At 40.6% G+C, this 21,643-nt stretch overlaps 1 protein-coding gene and 1 long non-coding RNA gene across 6 annotated transcripts; one reads left to right on the plus strand and one right to left on the minus strand.

Annotated features, from left to right (window-relative positions):
- Positions 1 to 4,944: 4,944 nt before the first annotated feature.
- Positions 4,945 to 8,944, minus strand: LOC139584272 (uncharacterized). The gene is made up of 3 exons (XR_011676742.1): positions 8,833 to 8,944; positions 8,561 to 8,649; positions 4,945 to 7,332 (listed from the first exon to the last, which is right to left on the minus strand). It is a non-coding gene; the product is annotated as an uncharacterized lncRNA (long non-coding RNA).
- A 1,823-nt stretch (positions 8,945 to 10,767) lies between these two features.
- Positions 10,768 to 21,145, plus strand: LOC139584274 (ubiquitin-conjugating enzyme E2 B). Of its 5 annotated transcripts, XM_071415925.1 has the most exons (7): positions 11,313 to 11,445; positions 11,980 to 12,045; positions 13,506 to 13,586; positions 19,705 to 19,730; positions 20,126 to 20,215; positions 20,399 to 20,487; positions 20,767 to 21,145. In XM_071415925.1, exons 2-7 carry the CDS (start codon positions 12,014 to 12,016, stop codon positions 20,893 to 20,895), a joined length of 447 nt encoding a protein of 148 aa, XP_071272026.1. In that variant the 5' UTR covers positions 11,313 to 11,445; positions 11,980 to 12,013; the 3' UTR covers positions 20,896 to 21,145. The 5 variants fall into 5 exon arrangements, with proteins under 5 accessions (XP_071272051.1, XP_071272035.1, XP_071272042.1 ...); XM_071415950.1 differs by lacking the exons at positions 11,313 to 11,445; positions 11,980 to 12,045 and adding an exon at positions 10,768 to 10,871; XM_071415934.1 differs by lacking the exon at positions 11,980 to 12,045 and having other exon boundaries at positions 11,235 to 11,445.
- The last annotated feature ends 498 nt before the right edge of the window (positions 21,146 to 21,643 follow it).

Below are 21,643 nucleotides of genomic sequence, written 5' to 3' on the forward strand. Positions count from 1 at the left end.
AAGCAACATCTCAAGACATCAGTCAGGAAGTTAAAGCTTGGTCGCAAATGGGTCTTCCAAATGGACAATGACCCCAAGCATACTTCCAACGTTGTGGCAAAATGGCTTAAGGACAACAAAGTCAAGGTATTGGAGTGGCCATCACAAAGCCCTGACCTCAATCCTATAGAAAATTTGTGGGCAGAACTGAAAAAGCGTGTGCGAGCAAGGAGGCCTACAAACCTGACTCAGTTACACCAGCTCTGTCAGGAGGAATGGCCCAAAATTCACTCAACTTATTGTGGGAAACTTGTGGAAGGCTACCCGAAACATTTAACCCAAGTTAAACAATTTAAAGGCAATGCTACCAAATACTAATTGAGTGTATGTAAACTTCTGACCCACTGGGAATGTGATGAAAGAAATAAAAGCTGAAATAAATCCTTCTCTCTACTATTATTCTGACATTTCACAGTCTTAAAATAAATTGGTGATCCTAACTGACCTAAGACAGGGAATTTCTACTCTGATTAAATGTCAGGAATTGTGAAAAACTGAGTTTAAATGTATTTGGCTAAGGTGTATGTAAACTTCGGACTTCAACTGTATTTAGGATTATTAATAATTTCTGACATTACAACATTTCATCCACTCACACAAACACAATATTTCTGATTATGGAGCCCTGCTTTGTGTTTTCCCCCCGAGATGGGCATTGTTCCATGATTGGCAGGGATATAACCACATTATTTGGTATCCTCGTGTGACAAGAGGACATTCAGTATAACTGCCTCTCAAATGGCACCTTACTCCCTACATAGTGCACTACTTTGGCCCTGGTAAAAAAATAAGTGCACTATAAAAGAGAATAGGGTGCCATTTGGGACACATCATATAACGACAGAGGCCTGGGCAGTGGCTTGTTTGGACGGTTTTAGAACAACAAGAAGCTGGGTTGTTTTGGACACTCCCTGCACCAGACCATCGGGAGGCATTTACAGGTAACACAATACAGAAGAGATGTGGGCCTAATCATAGAGTAACATTATTCCGGCCACATGCTCTGTCCTGGAGCCACGAGCTGCTGCGACACCCCATTAAGTATGAACTAGGCACATTAATGTTCTTGAATAAGTCAATGGATGTTTATCTCTGACCTTATGTGATAAAGGTTATTTGAATTGAATAATACAGGTGCAATTGAATAATACAGGTGCTACAGTACCTACCTCTCTTTTCATTCTCATTCAGTGCTCATAGGGTTTGGTTTTGGGCCAATTTCTTTTGGATTTCAATTCAACCAGACAGATTCCTTTTGGAAATGATGCTTAATCAAGTCTGGGAGCAGATTCAATTTGGGGGTTTGATTTACCATGGGCGTGTGTTTTCCCAATCCTCTAACAGTAATGGCTAAGATTTGGTGAGGGTATGATGATCCTGGATCTGAGAAAAAGGACAACTTCTACCCAGAGCTTTCCAGTCGATCACGAAGTAGAAAGACCAGTAGGATAGACAAAGGTACAGCAACCATGACAATGCAGTTTACCATATGTAGACTTCAGCTCTATCTGGTGGCCATACACAGGAAGTCCAGGGAAGCGTACATCTCTTACATCTCAAATCAAATTGTATTTGTCACATGCACCGTATACAACAGGTGTAGGTAGACCTTACCGTGAAATGCTTACTTACTTACTTAACAAACAATGCAGTTCAAGAAATAGAGTTAATCAAATATTTATTAAATAAACTAAAGTGTAAAAAAATCGAATCAATCAAAAAGTAACACAATAAATGTACATAACAATAACGAGTCTATATACAGGGGGTACTGGCACCGAGTCAATGTGCAGAGGTACAAAGTGACTATGCATCTCTCACTGACTTTAACTTATTTTTAGCCAGACTGAACACCTCAACCTGCAAGTTATTATGGCTGTCACTCTGCAATACAACCAAAAACAACACAATCCTAAACATAAACACTAACATAAACACACATGCAATATCTTCATGTTCTAATCAACAGACAACAAGTCAAGTATACATTAATTAAATATAATCACCTACTTATTGAATTCACAGTCGTCTATTTGTCCGTAACTGTACTATCATGACCTACATACACACTTGTCAGGGGAAAACAACAACATTTATTTACAAAGTAGAGGTGATAAAGTACTATGTTCAACACCAGAAAATGTTAATAGTTGTTTGCTACCATATTGTATAACCTTGTACATACGAAATGTAAGCTATGACATTTTTATTGTGTCCATTGATTTAATATTGCGGTCACCATTGCATTCCACCTGCTTTAGCACTGTCTTCCATGTGGTTTAGCCTGATGCCAGAAAGGGTTTAAAAATATAAGACACTATGTTCTGAACATACTGGGCGAGATGTTAGGAAAACCACAACATTACTGTGGGGTGAATCAGGGCATCCCTTCGGGAATAGAAACAATGACAGAAAGCTTGGCAGCGCCACAATGCTTGTTGTATTCATAGACACCTCACCAACATGCTGTTACTGACATGGGCTTGGGCCAGATGTCAAGCATGTTGTATAATAGCTTTAGTGTTTCATCGTTTTTGTTTATTTACGTGCTTGTTTTTTTCCATGTATGCTTATATGTCCCCTTTACATTAACTTCTCACACCTGCTCTTACATACTTGAGACGGGGTAAAAGTCAGCTGACTGCTCCCAATGGCCAGGTAAGTAGGGCTCGGCCGCCTCTTTACCTTATCAGTCCTACAAACACGGACACAAGTAGGAGAATCTCTGACTTGGTATACCCTACCAAAGCATACTTTACCAGGATGAAATGTCAGTGTGCCTGCCAAAAGTATTCATACCCCTTGGATTTCTTCACATTTTATTGTGTTACAAAGTGGGATTAATAAAAAAGGTATACAGTTGAAGTCGGAAGTTTACATACACTTGGGTTGTTTTTCAACCACTCTACACATTTCTTGTTAACAAACTATAGTTTTGGCAAGTCGGTTAGGACATCTACTTTGTGCATGACACAATACATTTTTCCAACAATTGTTTACAGACAGATTATTTCACTTATAATTCACTATATCACAATTCCAGTGGGTCAGAAGTTTACATACACTAAGTTGACTGTGCCTTTAAACAGCTTGGAAAATTCCAGAAAACGATGTCACGGCTTCAGACGCTTCTGATAGGCTAATTGACATAATTTGAGTCAATTGGAGGTGAACCTGTGGATGAATTTCAAGGCCTACCTTTGCTTGACATCATGGGGAAATCAAAAGAAATCAGCCAAGACCTCAGAAAAAAAATTGTATAGACCTCCACAAGTATGGTTCATCCTTGGGAGCAATTTCCAAATGCCTGAACGTACCATGTTCATCTGTACAAACAATAGTATGCAAGTATAAACACCATGGGACCACACAGCCGTCATAGCGCTCAGGAAGGAGACGCTTTCTGTCTCCTAGAGATGAACGTACTTAAACAATTTAAAGGCAATGCTACCAAATACTAATTGAGTGTATGTAAACTTCTGACCCACTGGGAATGTGATGAAAGAAATACAATCTGAAATAAATCCTTCTCTCTACTATTATTCTGACATTTCACATTCTTAAAATAAAGTGATGATCCTAACTGACCTAATACAGGGAATTTCTACTAGGATTAAATGTCAGGAATTGTGAAAAACTGAGTTTAAATGTATTTGGCTAAGGTGTATGTATACTTCCGACTTCAACTGTATATACAGTGGGGCAAAAAAGTATTTAGTCAGCCACCAATTGTGCAAGTTCTCCCACTTAAAAAGATGAGAGAGGCCTGTAATTTTCATCATAGGTACACTTCAACTATGACCGACAAAATGAGAAAAAAAATCCAGAAAACCACATTGTAGGATTTTTAATGAATTTATTTGCAAATTATGGTGGAAAATAAGTATTTGGTCAATAACAAAAGTTTATCTCAATACTTTGTTATATACCCTTTGTTGGCAATGACAGAGGTCAAGTCTTCACAAGGTAAGTCTTCACAAGGTTTTCACACACTGTTGCTGGTATTTTGGCCCATTCCTCCATGTAGATCTCCTCTAGAGCAGTGATGTTTTGGGGCTGTTGCTGGGCAACACGGACTTTCAACTCCCTCCAAAGATTTTCTATGGGGTTGAGATCTGGAGACTGGGTAGGCCACTCCAGGACCTTGAAATGCTTCTTACGAAGCCACTCCTTCGTTGCCCGGTCGGTGTGTTTGGGATCATTGTCATGCTGAAAGACCCAGCCACGTTTCATCTTCAATCCCCTTGCTGATGGAAGGAGGTTTTCACTCAAAATCTCACGATACATGGCCCCATTCATTCTGTCCTTTACACGGATCAGTCGTCCTGGTCCCTTTGCAGAAAAACAGCCCCAAAGCATGATGTTTCCACCCCCATGCTTCACAGTAGGTATGGTGTTCTTTGGATGCAACTCAGCATTCTTTGTCCTCCAAACACGACGAGTTGAGTTTTTACCAAGAAGTTATATTTTGGTTTCATCTGACCATATGACATTCTCCCAATCTTCTTCTGGATCATCCAAATGCTCTCTAGCAAACTTCAGACGGGCCTGGACATGTACTGGCTTAAGCAGGGGGACACGTCTAGCACTGCAGGATTTGAGTCCCTGGCGGCGTAGTGTGTTACTGATGGTAGGCTTTGTTACTTTGGTCCCAGCTCTCTGCAGGTCATTCACTAGGTCCCCCCGTGTGGTTCTGGGATTTTTGCTCACCGTTCTTGTGATCATTTTGACCCCACGGGGTGAGATCTTGCGTGGAGCCCCAGATCGAGGGAGATTATCAGTGGTCTTGTATGTCTTCCATTTCCTAATAATTGCTCCCACAGTTGATTTCTTCAAACCAAGCTGCTTACCTATTGCAGATTCAGTCTTCCCAGCCTGGTGCAGGTCTACAATTTTGTTTCTGGTGTCCTTTGACAGCTCTTTGGTCTTGGCCATAGTGGAGTTTGGAGTGTGACTGTTTGAGGTTGTGGACAGGTGTCTTTTATACTGATAACAAGTTCAAACAGGTGCCATTAATACAGGTAACGAGTGGAGGACAGAGGAGCCTCTTAAAGAAGAAGTTACAGGTCTGTGAGAGCCAGAAATCTTGCTTGTTTGTAGGTGACCAAATACTTATTTTGATGAAAATTGATGAAAATTACAGGCCTCTCTCATCTTTTTAAGTGGGAGAACTTGCACAATTGGTGGCTGACTAAATACTTTTTATCCTGAAGGATCTGGAGAAGGTCTGTATGGAGGAGTGGGCCAAAATCCCTGCTGCAGTGTGTACAAACCTGGTCAAGAACTACAGGAAACGTATGATCTCTGTAATTGCAAACAAAGGTTTCTGTACCAAATATTAAGTTCTGCTTTTCTGATGTATCAAATACTTATGTCATGCAATAAAATGCAAATTAATTACTTAAAAATCATACAATGTGATTTTCTGGATTTTTTTTTTAGATTCCGTCTCTCACAGTTGAAGTGTACCTATGATAAAAATTACAGACCTCTACATGCTTTGTAAGTAGGAAAACCTGCAAAATCGGCAGTGTATCAAATACTTGTTCTCCCCACTGTATATGTCAACAATCTACACAAAATACTCTGTAATGTCAAAGTGGAAGAATTTTTGAAAACATTTTTTAAAGATTAATAGAAATAAATTAAATGACTAAAATATAGCTGTTGCATACAGTGGCTTGCGTACAGTGGCTTGCGAAAGTATTCACCCCTCTTAGTATTTTTCCTATTTTGTTGCCTTACAACCTGGAATTATTGGCCACTCAGGAACATTCACTGTCTTCTTGGTAAGCAACTCCAGCGTAAATTTGGCATTGTGATTTTGGTTATTGTCCTGCTGAATGGTGAATTCCTTTCCGAGTGTCTGGTGTAAAGCAGACTGACGTCGCTTTTCCTCGAGAATTTTGTCTATGTTTAACACCATCCGTTTCCTTTTATCCTAAAAGACTCCCCAGTATTTGCAGATGTCAAGCAAACCCATACCATGATGCAGCCACCACCATCCTTTAAAATAAGGAGGCATTTACTCAGTGATGTGTTGTGTTGGATTGTCCCCAAACATAAAGCTTCGCATTTAGGCCAAAAAGTGTATTCCTTTTTTTTTCAGTATTACTTTAGTGTCTTGTTTCATGCAAGATGCATGTTTTGAAATATTTGTATTCTGTAAATTTGTATTATTCCTTTCACTCTGTCGTAAGTCATTATTGTGGAGTCATTACAATGTTGTTGATCCATCCTCAGTTTTCTTCCATCACAGCCATTGAATCACCAATGGCCTCATGGTAACATCCCTGAGCAGTTTCATTCCTGTCCTGTTGCTCAGTTCAGAAGGATGACTATATGTTTGATGTGTCTGTGTGGTTTAATACATAATCCACAGCATTATTATTAACTTGAACATGCTTAAAGATATAGTCAATGTCTGATTTGTTATTGTTACATATCTACCAATCACTGCCCTTATTTAGGAGGCTTTCGAAAAGCTCCCTGGTCTTTGTAGTTGAATCTGTGCTTGAAGTGAAATACTTGACTGAGGGACCTTACATATGTTGTATGTATGGGGGACGGAACGGTTAGTTATAGAAAAAATCATGTCAACCCTTATATTATTTCCCACAGAGTGAGTCCATGTAACTTATTATATGATTTAAACCAAATGTTACTCCTGAACTAATTTAGGCTTATTTGAACAAAGTGGCTGAATACTTATGCATTGACTATATTTTAGGTATCAAATTTATATTCATATAAAAAAAAAAAAAATTCAATGCATTTTTCCTCCACTTTGACATTATAGAGTATTTTGAGTAGATTGTTGACCAAAAAAATCACAATTAAATCCATTTTAATCCCACTTTGTAACAATAAAATGTGAAGAAATCCAAGGGGTCTGAATACTTTTGCAAGGCACTAAATATGTTTAAGATACAGTTTGTATGTACTGTTATACATACTCTGAAATGACTGGGTGGTATTCTGAACGCCACTTAACCAGATAAAACCAGATATCCTATATCTCTCTGATCTGAGAGCCACTGACCGGGACTTGTTGACTTCCATTAAGCGGGGAACAGGGACGGCAGCGAACAGGTTGTTGCTGGCATTGATGGGGCATGGTGAAGGTGACAGGAAAGATGGCCTTAGAGTGAGGGGGTTCTGGGGTAGAGGTGGAGGTACAGGGCTGTCAGTCTGAGATGAGACAGGGCTGTCGGTCATCCTGACCTCTGACCTCCTGCCTGCCCTGGAAGGCTAATGCTTAGGCTCCTTTCCACGCCTGCCTTATTCAGTGTCCTAAAACAAATAGCAGTCCATGTTCAATATGGTTGACTGGTATGGATCTTGTACAACCATTTCTATAGCGCAGTATATAGCCTTTGACTTGTATTTACATAGTTGCTATGCCCCTTTATTGCACATACAGATGGTAAAATGCTCTTGGTAAGAATATGCTAAATGACTAAGGGTCCATGTAGTTTATACCTTTACTGACTTTCTGTTACATGAGAATGGGACTACTGCTCCCTACTCCTCTGGTGCCTCCCACAAGCCACTATGGATCCTGTGCAAGCTGTTGACCTTGGTATCTTTCAATATCAACACCTGTATCTTTGGTATGAATCTGGAGCAGGAACCAGCAGTCATTCAGGTAAATGGCACTTCATCATGACATTATTACAACTACTTCACAGTATCTCATAAATGTTAAACAATTTCAAGGAAGGTTCAAGGCTAGACACACAAGACAAATCAACATGTGTGTGGCCAGATTATGACACTGTGACAATATAGTACCACATTCCCATTATTCTACAATGTAGAAAATAGTCAAAATAAAGAAAAAACATTGAATGAGTAGGTGTGTCCAAACTTTTGACTGGTACTGTATGTAAATGTAACCGATGTGAAATGGCTAACTAGGTAGCGGTGGTGCGCGCTAGCAGCCTTTCAGTCGGTGACGTCACTTGCTCTGAAACCTTGAAGTAGTGGTTCCCCTTGCTCTGCAAGGGCCGCGGCTTTTGTGGAGCGAAGGGTAACGATGCTTCATGGGCGACTGTTGTTGATGTGTGCAGAGGGTCCCTGGTTCGCGCCCGGGTCGGGGCGAGGGGACGGACGTAAAGTTAAAACTGTTACATTGGTGCCGTGACCCAGATCACTGGTTGCTGCGGAAAAGGAGGAGGTCGAAAGGGGGGTGAATGTAACCGATGTGAAATGGCTAGCTAGGTAGCGGTGGTGTGCGCTAGCAGCCTTTCAGTCGGTGACATCACTTGCTCTGAAACCTTGAAGTAGTGGTTCCCCTTGCTCTGCAAGGGCTGCGGCTTTTGTGGAGCGATGGGTAACGATGCTTCGTGGGTGACTGTTGTTGATGTGTACAGAGGGTCCCTGGTTCGCGAGGGGACGAACGTAAAGTTAAAACTGTTACATAAGCAGCTCAAAATGTAGGTCAAACGTCTCTCTCCCCTCTCTCACTGGCTAATTGCTTCTCCAAGTACACTCGACATGCAAGGTTGCCCTGACTCACCTTTCAGGGAACCCATCTTTGAAGAAGTATCGGTGAATGAGCAACATGGAGCACGTAGCCCTGTCAGCAGGATCGATCTGTAGGCATGTCTGAAAAAAAGGAGACTGTCAATGTGAAAGTAAACAACCAATGCAAACCAAATTGTTAGGCCCAGGAGTTTTTCCAGACCTTGTGACCCATCATGGAAAATCCCGTTTTTCCTGGTGACGTAGTCAGGAAAAAACTCCTGTCCCACTCCATACACATTCTTGACTATCTCTCTGCAGACTTACATCCACTATTTCAGCAACTAAGGGGTGGAGTTTGTAGTACTTCTTCCTGGGGTCCCTGAGGAGCTGCACCTAGGAGAGGCTGGCCAAGGTAAAGATAGGGTTCTGGAAGTACAGGTCCTGCTGATGGCGAGTCAAAGGCCCGATCAAGACAAAACACGCAATTGTGTGTCAATTTACTGCACACAGTTTTACTGTACACACACTTTAATGACAGTCAATAGGTGAACTGAAAGCAGCCATTACATAACAGATAATAGAAGGGGAGCCATCCCGAGGTCCTCTCATTCCTCAAATAGTTGTACAGTACATCAATTATCCATGTAATCCAATTATGACCATCACACAGTCAGGAGTAAAACAACACCCCTATAATGAGATAGTAGCTGTACAATCACATAGCTTCCCTTCTGATTAGCACTGATAGACAGTACATGGCACTGGTTACATCCCCTGCACTCAGCGTGGTGGCAGCCATCACAGCACTATGGAGTGTAATGAATCATTAGGGTGACACACAGAGTGTTGTAAATAGCTTTTTTAGTCTGCTGGGAGGATGAGTTCTGTCCACAGACAGCTGATGGAGGCGAGAAGATGGTCTCTCAGCCTCTTCACATCCCTACCTACCTGTCACTGTGGCTATTGACTTCCATCTTCACTGACACTCTGCCATTAGCTCCCTCCAGAGAGCCACTCTCAGCGGAGACAGAGAGGAACACACTGGGGCTGATTAGAGAGTCAAATAGCCTTAGTATCCCGTTCCACCACAGAGATTTAATAAACCACAGATTGAACCTGATAAAAGACTAATATGGAGGGGACCACTTCTCTCTCTCTCACAGTAATAGGCCTGTGTATCTACACCAAGTTAGTTATCCTAATGAAAGCACCGAAGGAAAAAACAACAACAGCAATGTTCTCTTGATGCCCTCTATTTAGCTTGCGTTTATGTCCAGGGCCAAAATGTCAAAAGGATCATTGGGCTTTTCCTTGTGTAGGCATGGGTAAAAGACTGAATGCCACAGTTGAGTTCAGCATTGGTTTGTTTGTCGCTGCTGGCCAGGGATTGAATCAAGTTTATTTATAGAGTGAAGCCAATTGTCCCTCTCTGCCCCCTTGATAAGCCACAAAGCCACATATGATGTAAATCTGTTAAGCATCATGAGAATAACTAATTCATTGGGGAGCCAGGGAAAAATTAGGATACGTCCCAAATGGCACCTTTTTCTCTAGTGCACTACATTTGACCAGAATGGGGAAAAGAGAATAGGGTGCCATTTGGGACGCACAAGTACACTACTTTTTTGTCTCTGTGTGACCTACTTTTCAACAATGGTGAAATCCTAGCAGGCTTGTTGCCCTATTGATATCGGAAAAGCTTTTGGTTATCTGTGCTCCCTTGGAAGAATGGACAACAGTTTGATTAAGCCAGTGTATAGTCAGTTATTTGAAATACATCCACAACATTAGAGGCATCAGATGTTATCAAGTCCACATTTCCAAACATCGATGCCCACACATTTACATTTTAGTAATTTAGCAGACAATCTTTTTCAGATTAATTTACATCATAAAGCTAGAATCCTTAAACCAAGAAAACCAAAAGCTGATTTACCAAGCTAACTCAGTAAGTCAGAGACCAAAGGAATTTCCAGTTTGCCATCCCTTAACCCATTCCTATACGCTTACTATCTATAGTGCCCCTTGACAATAGTATCTTCTGGCCAGTGGAGTTTTGTTTTAAGTCCCTTGACACACCTTCTGAAAGATAAAATGCATGGCTTGCATTACGGTTTTGGAAATATAAGGTATACTTCATAACAGTGAGAAATCAGAAAAAAACGGAAATTTAAATTACTACACAAATTTATAGGTTTAGGGGTTTTTACATGTTACAGCGCTTGTTTACTGAAAACAAAGTGGAATATCTGTGTTAATGATCTATCATCGTCTCTTAACACCTGTGTGTAAACGCACGAAGGACGCCATACATGTGTTATCGAAGAATACTGTTGGCTGCAACTGCGTTAAAACAGTGTACAGTAAGTGTATATTTAGCATTTGTACTATTATTTTGATGTGATATGAAAGTAAAGGGCTTTATGTTTCTATAACCAGACCACAATTGAAAATCGATTGAAGTTTACATGGAATATTTGGCTGTTTTGGCTTCCAGAGCCAATTTGCCTCTGAACAGAACATGTAAGGTCCATGGACTATAAGGAGTAACATAGGCTCCTTTGTCCATTATTGGGATAGACATCCCTGATACCTGGTGTGACAACTCATATGTTTAAAGGTTAGAATACTAACCAAGTTAAGGTGTCGTATAAATTGCATGCAGTGTTCACGTTTTGGAAAAAGTGTGTTAATTTGATAACATTTACACCACGCATCGAGAAAGTGCACTGTTCCAATCGAATGTCCTTGCGGTTTCCCCCCTGTGGAGGTACATGACGTCACTGTAGTTGTGTCGAGGAGAATAGAAAAGCACAGACGAAAGATTTACCCTTTAATAACACCGATTCGATAGATTTTTATGACCAAAGTATACGTTTTTACGCTTTGAATCATGTCTACTCCCGCTAGAAGACGACTTATGAGAGATTTCAAAAGGTAATGAAGAGTTTTAGCTCTGCGTTTTTTTGTATTTAGCTAGCTAACTACAGTAAATATAGCTTGCTGGAAGCTAGCTAGCCACTTGCTCTAGTTAGCTAACAGTACCGTTAATTTGAGGCGTGTACAGTGCAGAGTTGGCTGTAGCTAGCTATCATTGAGTCAGTCATTAATATAATACCTAGCCACGTTGTACTGTCTGGTACCTAGCTAGCTAGAGTAAGATGTAACAATGTTGCTTCAGTTAGCCAACATGCTAGAGCCACACAGATGTGCTACTAGCCAGTTAACTTGTTTTTATTCATCAACATGTGTAACTAGCTAGCTAAATATACTTGTCAGCCACTGCATTTAGCTAGCTATCTAAGTTAAAGGAGTAGTTACCAATTTTACAACTTGATGTTATATGGTTCCTCACCCTGAAAGTAGTTTATGGGCCAGGATAAACTTTAGTCCATGATTTCGTTATTTAATAAATGCCATTACAAACTTCAGTTAACTTTGGCCACCACTAACTGAAATACTGAATCCTAGGAGTCGAGTCCAAGCTGAATCTTGACACTCAGAAATGTCCGTCGACACCGGGAGTCGACTCTCCACGTATGTGTTCATTGTTGTTAATAACAGTTGGAAAAATGGCAGAGAACGGCAAGCGACAGCAGCGAAGTCCTGTATTGCAATACTTTGACAAGGAAATACAAACTTTGCGAGGTCGAATTGAGGTACAGGTTCAATGCTTAACCATCTGAAAGGGACACCGTGAGACCCAAGCCGTTGCTGGCACCGTCGCAGGTGAATTGTGAATTCACATTGAATTTTTGCTATCGTTTTAAACGGAAAACATCATTTTTTTAAATGGCAGTTTTAAACTTTAAGAATTTTATCATTTGTCACATTTCTATTCCTACTCTACCTGGCTTCCTCTGCCATCAACTGTCCTTGTGTGTAAAATAGACCAATGGAGCATTTCTTGATAAGCATTGTGGCTTTGGTAAATGCTTAGTTTAATTCAGTCTCACACAACACCTATTGTTAGACATACATTGTTCATAAGATATTTTATTAGTTAGTCTATTTGTAGTCTACGTCACACAGCAAGTATCTGGTTGGCAACATCAAGATTTCCTTACAGAGAACTGTAAGCTATAAAAACAAAGAGTCGCACACTCCATCTATATAACCTTCCAGTCACTTATTGGTTAAAAAACCACCAATGTTTCAGCATCACTGTGCCTTCTTCAGGGTCATGTCATGAATGATTCAACCAGGTTATGTAGACAAACAGTGCAATTAGTAGATTGTTTGTTTACATAACCTGGTTCAAGCATTCATGACATTACCCTGAAGAAGGCACAGTGATGCCGAAACAAACGTTGGTGTTTTTTACCAAACAAATTACTTGGAGGTTATACATATGGAGTGTGCAACTCTTTGTTTTTATAGGTTACAGTTTATTCGCAGTTAGTCAGAACCTCTACGCTAAATAATGTTCTCTGGGTGTGCGCCAGCTCATGCTTTTTATTGGATTTGCAGGGAACAGTGACATGATTCAAATGGGACTCACAATTGGTAACAGCACCATGTAGTAGCCTTTCCGTTGACACGGGATTACAGTAAGTTGGGTCAGTGGTGTTCTCTGTAGAGACTTGTAGTTGGATCTACAAAAACAGTCTCACCTGGTGCGTGAAGGTATGCTGTTAAAGTTCGTTTTTATTTATTTATTGCGGTGCGCTTTGGAACGGTACTGCTGGATTTCGAGTTACCAGAGAACACTGGGGTTTGGTGATAATACGCGGCAAGGAGGACCGATATTTAAGGTTGTAATAATGCCATTATGGTTTGGGTTGTTTTGTATGTTGAAGCCCACAATGGACTCTGGATTCTAGAATGATTGTCATGCATGGCTGTTGTTTTGCAAACAAGCAATAACACTTCTTTCAGTTTAATAGGATGCACACTTGTCGTCTTGTTTGCTCCAAAAATATTTTCGATGTTTAGAAAACCAGTCGTCGGGCCAGGGTTTAGGTTTCATTCATTCCTCTCGGTTTTTCTGTCCTCAGACTTCAAGAAGACCCCCCAACTGGTGTGAGTGGTGCTCCATCAGAGAATAACATCATGATGTGGAATGCTGTTATTTTTGGGTGAGTGTTCTAAAGCCACCCTTGTTATTGTGCCAGTGTCATCATCCTGGCATGGGCATCAGGACCATACGGATTAGGTGGATATGGGCAAATTGAGCTGTGGTTTTAGGCTACAGTCAGAGTGGGAGCCAGAGGTGTGTGATGGCTGGGGGTTAGTTTAGATGGTGACATGTAATTGTTGAACTGTGGAGGCTATTTGCCACATACATTTATTTTGTTAATGAGAATATTTGTATCTGAAACCTGGAATGTATTGCATAGTTATACTCGTTATTTGTATTTATTAGGATCCTTGGGGTCCAAACAGGATTAAAACAACCATCACAACGTAACAGCCACATCATACATTAGTTAAACTTCTTTGTAATGCAATGTGCTATTTAATAGTCTGTATCAAAATTCTATTTGTTATACGGAGGGTGTAAAGGGCATCTCCTGGTGAACAAAAGTGAGAGCAGGCGTTGATCATATCAATCAAAATAATTTCAATTTATTACAATAATTCAGGGAGACCATCTCCAGAGCAGAAGCTAAGACAAATGTCTAATTTGCCTTCTTTAAAGGGATACTTTGGGATTTTGGCAATGAGGCCCTTAATCTGACTCTGGGGAAGTAGATAAACTCATGGATACTGTTTTTTTTTGTCTCTGTGTGCAGTATGAAGGAAGTCCTTATATTCTAATATCACAGCACCAATGTTCTCTAAACAACAGCTGGGGGGGGGGGGGGGCCTAAAAAAAATCTCTGCCTTTTTTTGTTGGGTGCTCCTTTTAACCTCAAATTAGTCCTTTTGGAAGTTTTTCTTGGTAAGCCATTCTCAACAGCCAGAGAGGCTTGTTCAAAGTCACAACAAAAGACAGTCTGACGTCAATCACTATCAACAAATATGAGTTTAATACATAACATACAGCATCAAGTATGATTTTAATAAACAAGCAAAGTGTCAATACAGGATTAAGATTGAATCCTACTACACTGGCTCTGACACTTGTCGGGTGTGGCAGGGCTTGAAAACTATTACGGACTACAAAGGGGAAACACAGACGTGAGCTGCCCAGTGACGTGAGCCTACCAGACGAGCTAAATGCCTTAGAAAGTCGCTTCGAGGCAAGCAACACTGAAGCATGCACGAGAGCACCAGCTGTTCTGGATGACTGTGTGATAACGCTCTCGGTAGCCGATGTGAACAAAACCTTTAAACAGGTCAACATTCACAAAGCCGCTGGGCTAGACGGATTACCAGGACGTGTACTCAAAGCATGCGCGGACCAACTGTCAAGTGTCTTCACTGACATTTTCAACCTCTCCCTGACTGAGTCTGTAATACCTGCATGTTTCAAGTAGACCACCATAGTACCTGTGCCCAAGGAAGCGAAGGTAACCTGCCTAATTGATTACCGCCCCGTGGCACTCGCGTCAATAGCCATGAAATGCTTTGAAAGGCTGGTCATGGCTCACATCAACAGCATCCTCTTGAAAACCCTAGACCCACTCCAATTCGCATTCCACCCCAACAGATCCGCATGTGACGCAATCTCAATCGCACTCCACACTGCCCTTTCTCACCTGGACAAAAGGAACACCTATGTGAGAATGCTGTTCATTGACTACAGCTCAGCGTTCAACACCATAGTGCCCACGAAGCTCATAACTAAGCTAAGGATTCTGGGACTAAACACCTCCCTCTACAACTGGATCCTGGACTTCCTGACGGGCCGCCCCCAGGTGGTAAGAGTAGGCAACAACACGCTGCCACACTGATCCTTAACACTGGGGCCCCTCAGGGGTGTGTACGTTGTTCCCTCCTGTATGCCCTGTTCACCCACGACTGCATGGCCAAACACGACTGCCAACACTATCATTAAGTTTACTGATGACACAAAAGTGGTAGGCCTGATCACTGACAACGATGAGATGGCCTATAGGGAGGAGGTCAGAGAATTGGCAGTGTGGTGCCAGGACAACAACCTCTCCCTCAATGTGAGCAAGACTAAGAAGCTGATTGTGGACTACAGGAAAAGGCGGGCCGAACAGGCCCCCATTAACATCGACGGGGCTGTAGTGGAGCGGGTCGAGAGATTCAAGTAGAGGTCGGCTGATTTTAATTAGGGCCGAAGTTTTCATAACAATTGGTAATTGGCATTTTTGGACGCTGATTATGGCCGATTACATCGCAATCCACGAGGAGACTGCGTGGCAGGCTGACCACCTGTTACGCGAGTGCAGCAAGGAGCCAAGGTAAGTTGCTAGCTAGCATTAAACTTATCTTTATAAAAAACAATCAAATTTAACATAATCACTAGTTAACTACACATGGTTGATGATATTACTAGTTTAACTAGCTTGTCCTGCGTTGCATATTATCAATGCGGTGCCAATTCATTTATCATCGAATCACAGCCTACTTCGCCAAATGGGTGATGATTTAACAAAAGCGCATTCGTGAAAAAAGCACATTCGTTGCACCAATGAACATAACCATAAACATCAATGCCTTTCTTAAAATCAATACACAAGTTTATATTTTTTAACCTGCATATTTAGTTAGTTTAGAAATTCATTGTCGGTTCTCTTGCATTCAGTGCAAGCAGAGTCAGGGTATATGCAGCAGTTTGGGCCGCCTGGCTCGTTGCGAACTGTGTGAAGACCATTTCTTCCTAACAAAGACCGTAATTCATTTGCCAGAATTTTACATAATTTTGACATAACATTGAAGGTTGTGCAATGTAACAGCAATATTTAGACTTAGGGTTGCCACCCGTTCGATAAAATACTTAACGGTTCCTTATTTCACTCAAATAAACGTTTTGTTTTCAAAATGATTGTTTCTGGATTTGACCATATTAATGACCTAAGGCTCGTATTTCCGTGTGTTTATTATAATTAAGTCTATGATTTGATAGAGCAGTCTGACAGAGGTGGTAGGCAGCAGCAGGATCGTAAGCATTTATTCAAACAGCACTTTCCTGCGTTTGCTAGCAGCTCTCTATAGTGCCTATAAGAACATCCAATAGTCAAAGGTATATGAAATACAAATGGTATAGAGAGAAATAGTCCAATAATTCCTATAATAACTACAACCTAAAATGTCTTAACTGGGAATATTGAAGACTCATGTTTAAAGGAACCACCAGCTTTCATATGTTCTCATGTTCTGAGTGAGGAACTTAAACGTTATCTTTTTTACATGGCACATATTGCACTTTTACTTTCTTCTCCAACACTTTGTTTTTGCATTATTTAAACCAAATTGAACATGTTTCATTATTTATTTGAGGCTAAATTGATTATATTAAGTTAAAATAAGTGTTCATTCAGTATTGTTGTAATTGTCATTGTTACAAATATATAAATAAGAATCAGCCAATTTTAATCAGTATCAGCTTTTTTTGGTCCTCCAATATTCGATATCGGCGTTGAAAAATCATAATCTGTCGAACTCTAGTTAAGTTCCTTGGTGTCCACATCACCAACGGACTATCATGGTCCTAACATACCAAGACAGTCGTGAAGAGGGCACGACAAAACCTTTTCCCCCTCAGGAGACTGAAAAGATTTGGCATGGGTCCTCATATCCTCAAAAGTTTCTACAGCTGCACCATCGAGAGCATCCTGACCGGTTGCATCACCGCCTGGTATGGCAACTGCTTGGCATCTGACCGTAAGGCGCTACAGAGGGTAGTGCATCTGGGCCAAGCTTCCTGCCATCCAGGACCTACAGTTGAAGTTTACATACACTTAGGTTGGAGTCCTTAAAACTAGTTTTTCAACCACTCCACAAATTTCTTGATAGCAAACTATAGTTTTGGCAAGTCGGTTAGGACATCCACTTCGTGTATGACACAAGTAATTTTCCCAACAATTGTTTACAGACAATATTTCACTTATAATTCACTGTATCACAATTCCAGTGGGTCAGAAGTTTACATACACTAATTTGACTGTGCCTTTCAACAGCTTGGAAAATTCCAGAAAATGATGTCATGGCTTTAGAAGCTTCTGATAGGCTAATAGACTTATTTGAGTCAATTGGAGGTGTACCTGTGGATGTATTTCAAGGCCTACCTTTCAACTCAATGCCTCTTTGCTTGACATCATGGGAAAATCAAAAGAAATCAGCCAAGACCTCAGAAAAAAAATTGTAGACCTCCACAAGTCTGGTTCATCCTTGGGAGCAATTTCCAAACGCCTGAAGGTACCACATTCATCTGTACAAACAATAGTATGCAAGTATAAACACCATGGGACCATGCAGCCGTCATAACGCTCAGGAAGGAGACGCGATCCGTCTCCTAGAGATGAACGTACTTTGGTGCGAAAAGTGCAAATCAATCCCATAACAACAGCAAAGGACGTTGTAAAGGTGCTAGAGGAAACCGGTACAAAAGTATCTATATCCACAGTAAAACGAGTCCTATATCGACATAACAAGAAAGGCCTCTCAGCAAGGAAGAAGCCACTGCTCCAAAACCGCCATAAAAAAAGCCAGACTACGGTTTGCAACTGCACATGGGGACAAAGATCGTACGTTTTGGGAGACGTGACCTCCGGTCTGATGAAACAAAAATAGAACTGTTTGGCCATAATGACCATTATGTTTGGAGGAAAAAGGCGGAGGCTTGGAAGCCAAAGAACACTATCCCAACTGTGAAGCACAGGGGTGGCAGCATTATGTTGTGGGGGTGCTTTGCTGCAGGAGGGACTGGTGCGCTTCACAAAATAGATGGCATCATGAGGATTGAAAATTATATGGATATATTGAAGCAACATTTCAAGACATCAGTCAGGAAGTTAAAGCTTGGTCGCAAATGGGTCTTCCAAATGGACAATGACCCCAAGCATACTTCCAACGTTGTGGCAAAATGGCTTAAGGACAACAAAGTCAAGGTATTGGAGTGGCCATCACAAAGCCCTGACCTCAATCCTATAGAAAATTTGTGGGCAGAACTGAAAAAGCGTGTGCGAACAAGGAGGCCTACAAACCTGACTGTTACACCAGCTCTGTCATGAGGAATGGGCCAAAATTCACCCAACTTATTGTGAGAAGGCTACCGAAAACATTTGACCCAAGTTAAACAATTTAAAGGCAATGCTACCAAATACTAATTGAGTGCATGTAAACTTCTGACCCACTGGGAGTGTGATGAAAGAAATAAAAGCTGAAATAAAGCATTCTCTCTACTATTATTCTGACATTTCACATTCTTAAAATAAAATGTTGATCCTAACTGACCTAAGAAAGGGAATTTTTACTGGGATTAAATATCAGGAATTGTGAAAAACTGAGTTTAAATGTATTTGGCTAAGGTGTATGTAAACTTACCACTTCAACTGTATATAATAGGCGTGTCAGAGGAAAGCCCATAAAATTGTCGGAGACTCCAGTCACCCAAGTTATAGACTTTTTTCTGCTACCGCACGGCAAGCGGTACCGGAGCGCCAAGTCTAGGGCCAAAAGTCTCAACAGCTCTTACACCCAAACCATAAGACTGCTGAACAATTCATAAAATCGCCACCGGACAATTTACATTGGGGGTCCCCTTTTGTACATTGCTGCTACTCGCTGTTTGTTTGTTACTTACGCATAGTCACTTCGCCCCACCTACATGTACAGATTACCTCAACTAACCTGTACCCCTGCGCACTGACTCGGTACCGGTGCCCCCTGTATATAGCCTCTTTATTCTTATTGTGTTACTTTTTATTTTAGTCTACTTGGTAAATAATTTCTTCTTCTTGAACTGCACTGTTGGTTAAGGGCTTGTAAGTAAGCATTTCACGGTAAAGTCTACACTTGTTGTATTTGGCACATGTGACATATAAAGTTCGATTTAATACATAACATACAGCATCAAGTATGCATAGTGACCATTAACCCTTGACACAAATGTTTCACAAATAGAACACTTGAAATCATGTGTATTACATAAAGGGGAAACATAAATATGCTAAGCTTTGTGTTAAATAAAGGTAATTTCATTTAAGAGTAATTATCTTAAATATTCCCCATTACAGAGGGAGTGATATTGTGGCAATATGTTTGTTTTGTTTGTCAGGGTCTAATTACTAGATATGAGCTTGTTACAGTACAAGTAATTGTTCCTCTCTTTATTTGCAGGCCTGTGGGTACACCATTTGAAGATGGTAAGATTAAAAAAACATCTCATTCAGTTTGAGTTAGCTTACAGTAATGTAAATCATCAGTTTATCATAACACTACTGTAACCCATGAACTGGTTGAAAACAATGAACTTGGCTTTTTTATTTTTTCCAGTCATGCTAGCCAAGAGCAAAGACAGTCTTGGTATTCTAAAGTGTGATCAATTTGAACAGGTGCATGACTCCGCTGCCTTTAATTATGCTGTGTGGAATCTGGAGAAGGTGCTGAGTCAGCCTTCATATTCAGGCTTATATTAGTCATGTGACAGACTGTTAGCTGTGGGGTGGACCACTTTTCTTTCTCCCCTCCATAAAGGATTAGTTTGATTAATGAGGAACGGATGTTTCTTTTAAGTAACACATTGTCTCTCTCTCTGCAGGAACTTTTAAGCTTGTGATAGAATTTTCAGAAGAGTACCCTAACAAGCCACCCACGGTTCGATTTATCTCCAAAATGTTTCACCCAAATGGTAAGAGAGTCCCCTATGTACACATTCGAGATGTCCTAAATACTTAGGTCACGTTATTGATGGGAAAGTGAACTTGGTATGAACTGTTCAGAATTTAGCTCTTCCAGCGAGTAAGCTATTCTGTGTCATGTGATTGTGTATACATCTTTCTTTGAAATTAAAACAATCCTTTTGATCTTGTAGTCTATGCAGATGGAAGTATATGTTTAGACATCCTTCAGAATCGTTGGAGCCCCACATATGATGTGTCGTCCATTTTGACGTCTATCCAGGTAGGTTTGTAATCCTCTCCTCCATCAGTCTGACATCATGAGACTACTTTGTCTGTGTGCATTTTACAAATGTAACACAGGTTCTTTATGTAGTGTACTTAATTTCTGTTTTGCAGTATGTTCTGTATAACCTTTGTTGTAATGTAGCATTGTGTTATTTCTGCTCCTGGATATACTGTACGTAAGACTCTGACACCTCACTAAAAGTGTAGGGTCGAAGAACTACACGCGTTCATAGCGGTACATTCAATCACAATTTATTTTTCTTTGTGTTCACAGTCCCTGTTGGATGAGCCGAATCCTAACAGTCCAGCCAACAGCCAGGCTGCACAGCTTTATCAAGAAAACAAGCGGGAGTACGAGAAGAGAGTTTCTGCCATCGTGGAGCAGAGCTGGGTAGACTCCTAACACATCTCCCCCCCACCCCCTCATCACTCCTATCAAATGCTTCAATTGGTCATTTACCTCATCAAGAAAATAAGTCGACATCAGAAGAACTTAAGTGCCACCAGAAAGAGAAAGTAGGGACTTTTACTTGCTTGCCAACACATTTGAAGAAAATCAATCTGATACTTCTGTTCTTGTTCCAATTTTTTATTGCATGATGTGAAATAAGTTATTGCTAACAGAATTTGTAATATATATTTTTTTGTTGGATTGATGCTGTTATTGTTTAGTTTCTACAGAATAGTTTATTTTTTAACGTCTCGGTTTAAACCACTTGAGAGTATTTTGTCATATCGGCAAATTAGTAGAAATCCATAAAACATGACGACTTGGTTAAAATAATGTATTTTCTGGGAAATGCTACAGTTTGTCGTGTAGCATAAATGTAAGATCAATTGACCAGCTATAAGGCAGACATATTCTTTTGCACCCATCCTGGCAGTAGTTTCAAATTACCGCCCTGAATGGAGTCAGTACTATTGATTAGTGATCAAGGTAACTGGTATCCTGCATGTCGATTGTTTTTAAATTATTTTTTAATAATCTTTTTTTTTTAATTACCTAAGTCACAAACACACAAAATTCTCATGTCATGTGTTAATTGTATCAACTTTAAGTACAGTGGCACTTGTAATAAGAGGATAATTTGTCTCATCTAGGAAAATGGACAGATGGTAGGTTGACTCCAACAAAAATCCTACTGTTTGGA

Source organism: Salvelinus alpinus, chromosome 1 (genome assembly GCF_045679555.1).
Source record: "Salvelinus alpinus chromosome 1, SLU_Salpinus.1, whole genome shotgun sequence".
NCBI classification, from domain to species: domain Eukaryota; kingdom Metazoa; phylum Chordata; class Actinopteri; order Salmoniformes; family Salmonidae; genus Salvelinus; species Salvelinus alpinus.

What these genes read in the sequence shown, in the direction of transcription:
- LOC139584274 (XM_071415934.1), top strand. Translation starts at nt 11,402, where the DNA reads ATGTCTACTCCCGCTAGAAGACGACTTATGAGAGATTTCAAAAG. An exon ending in TGGAATGCTGTTATTTTTGG is followed by an intron (nt 13,587 to 19,704) that starts GTGAGTGTTCTA and finishes CTTTATTTGCAG; the next exon opens with GCCTGTGGGTACACCATTTG. An exon ending in GGGTACACCATTTGAAGATG is followed by an intron (nt 19,731 to 20,125) that starts GTAAGATTAAAA and finishes CTCTCTCTGCAG; the next exon opens with GAACTTTTAAGCTTGTGATA.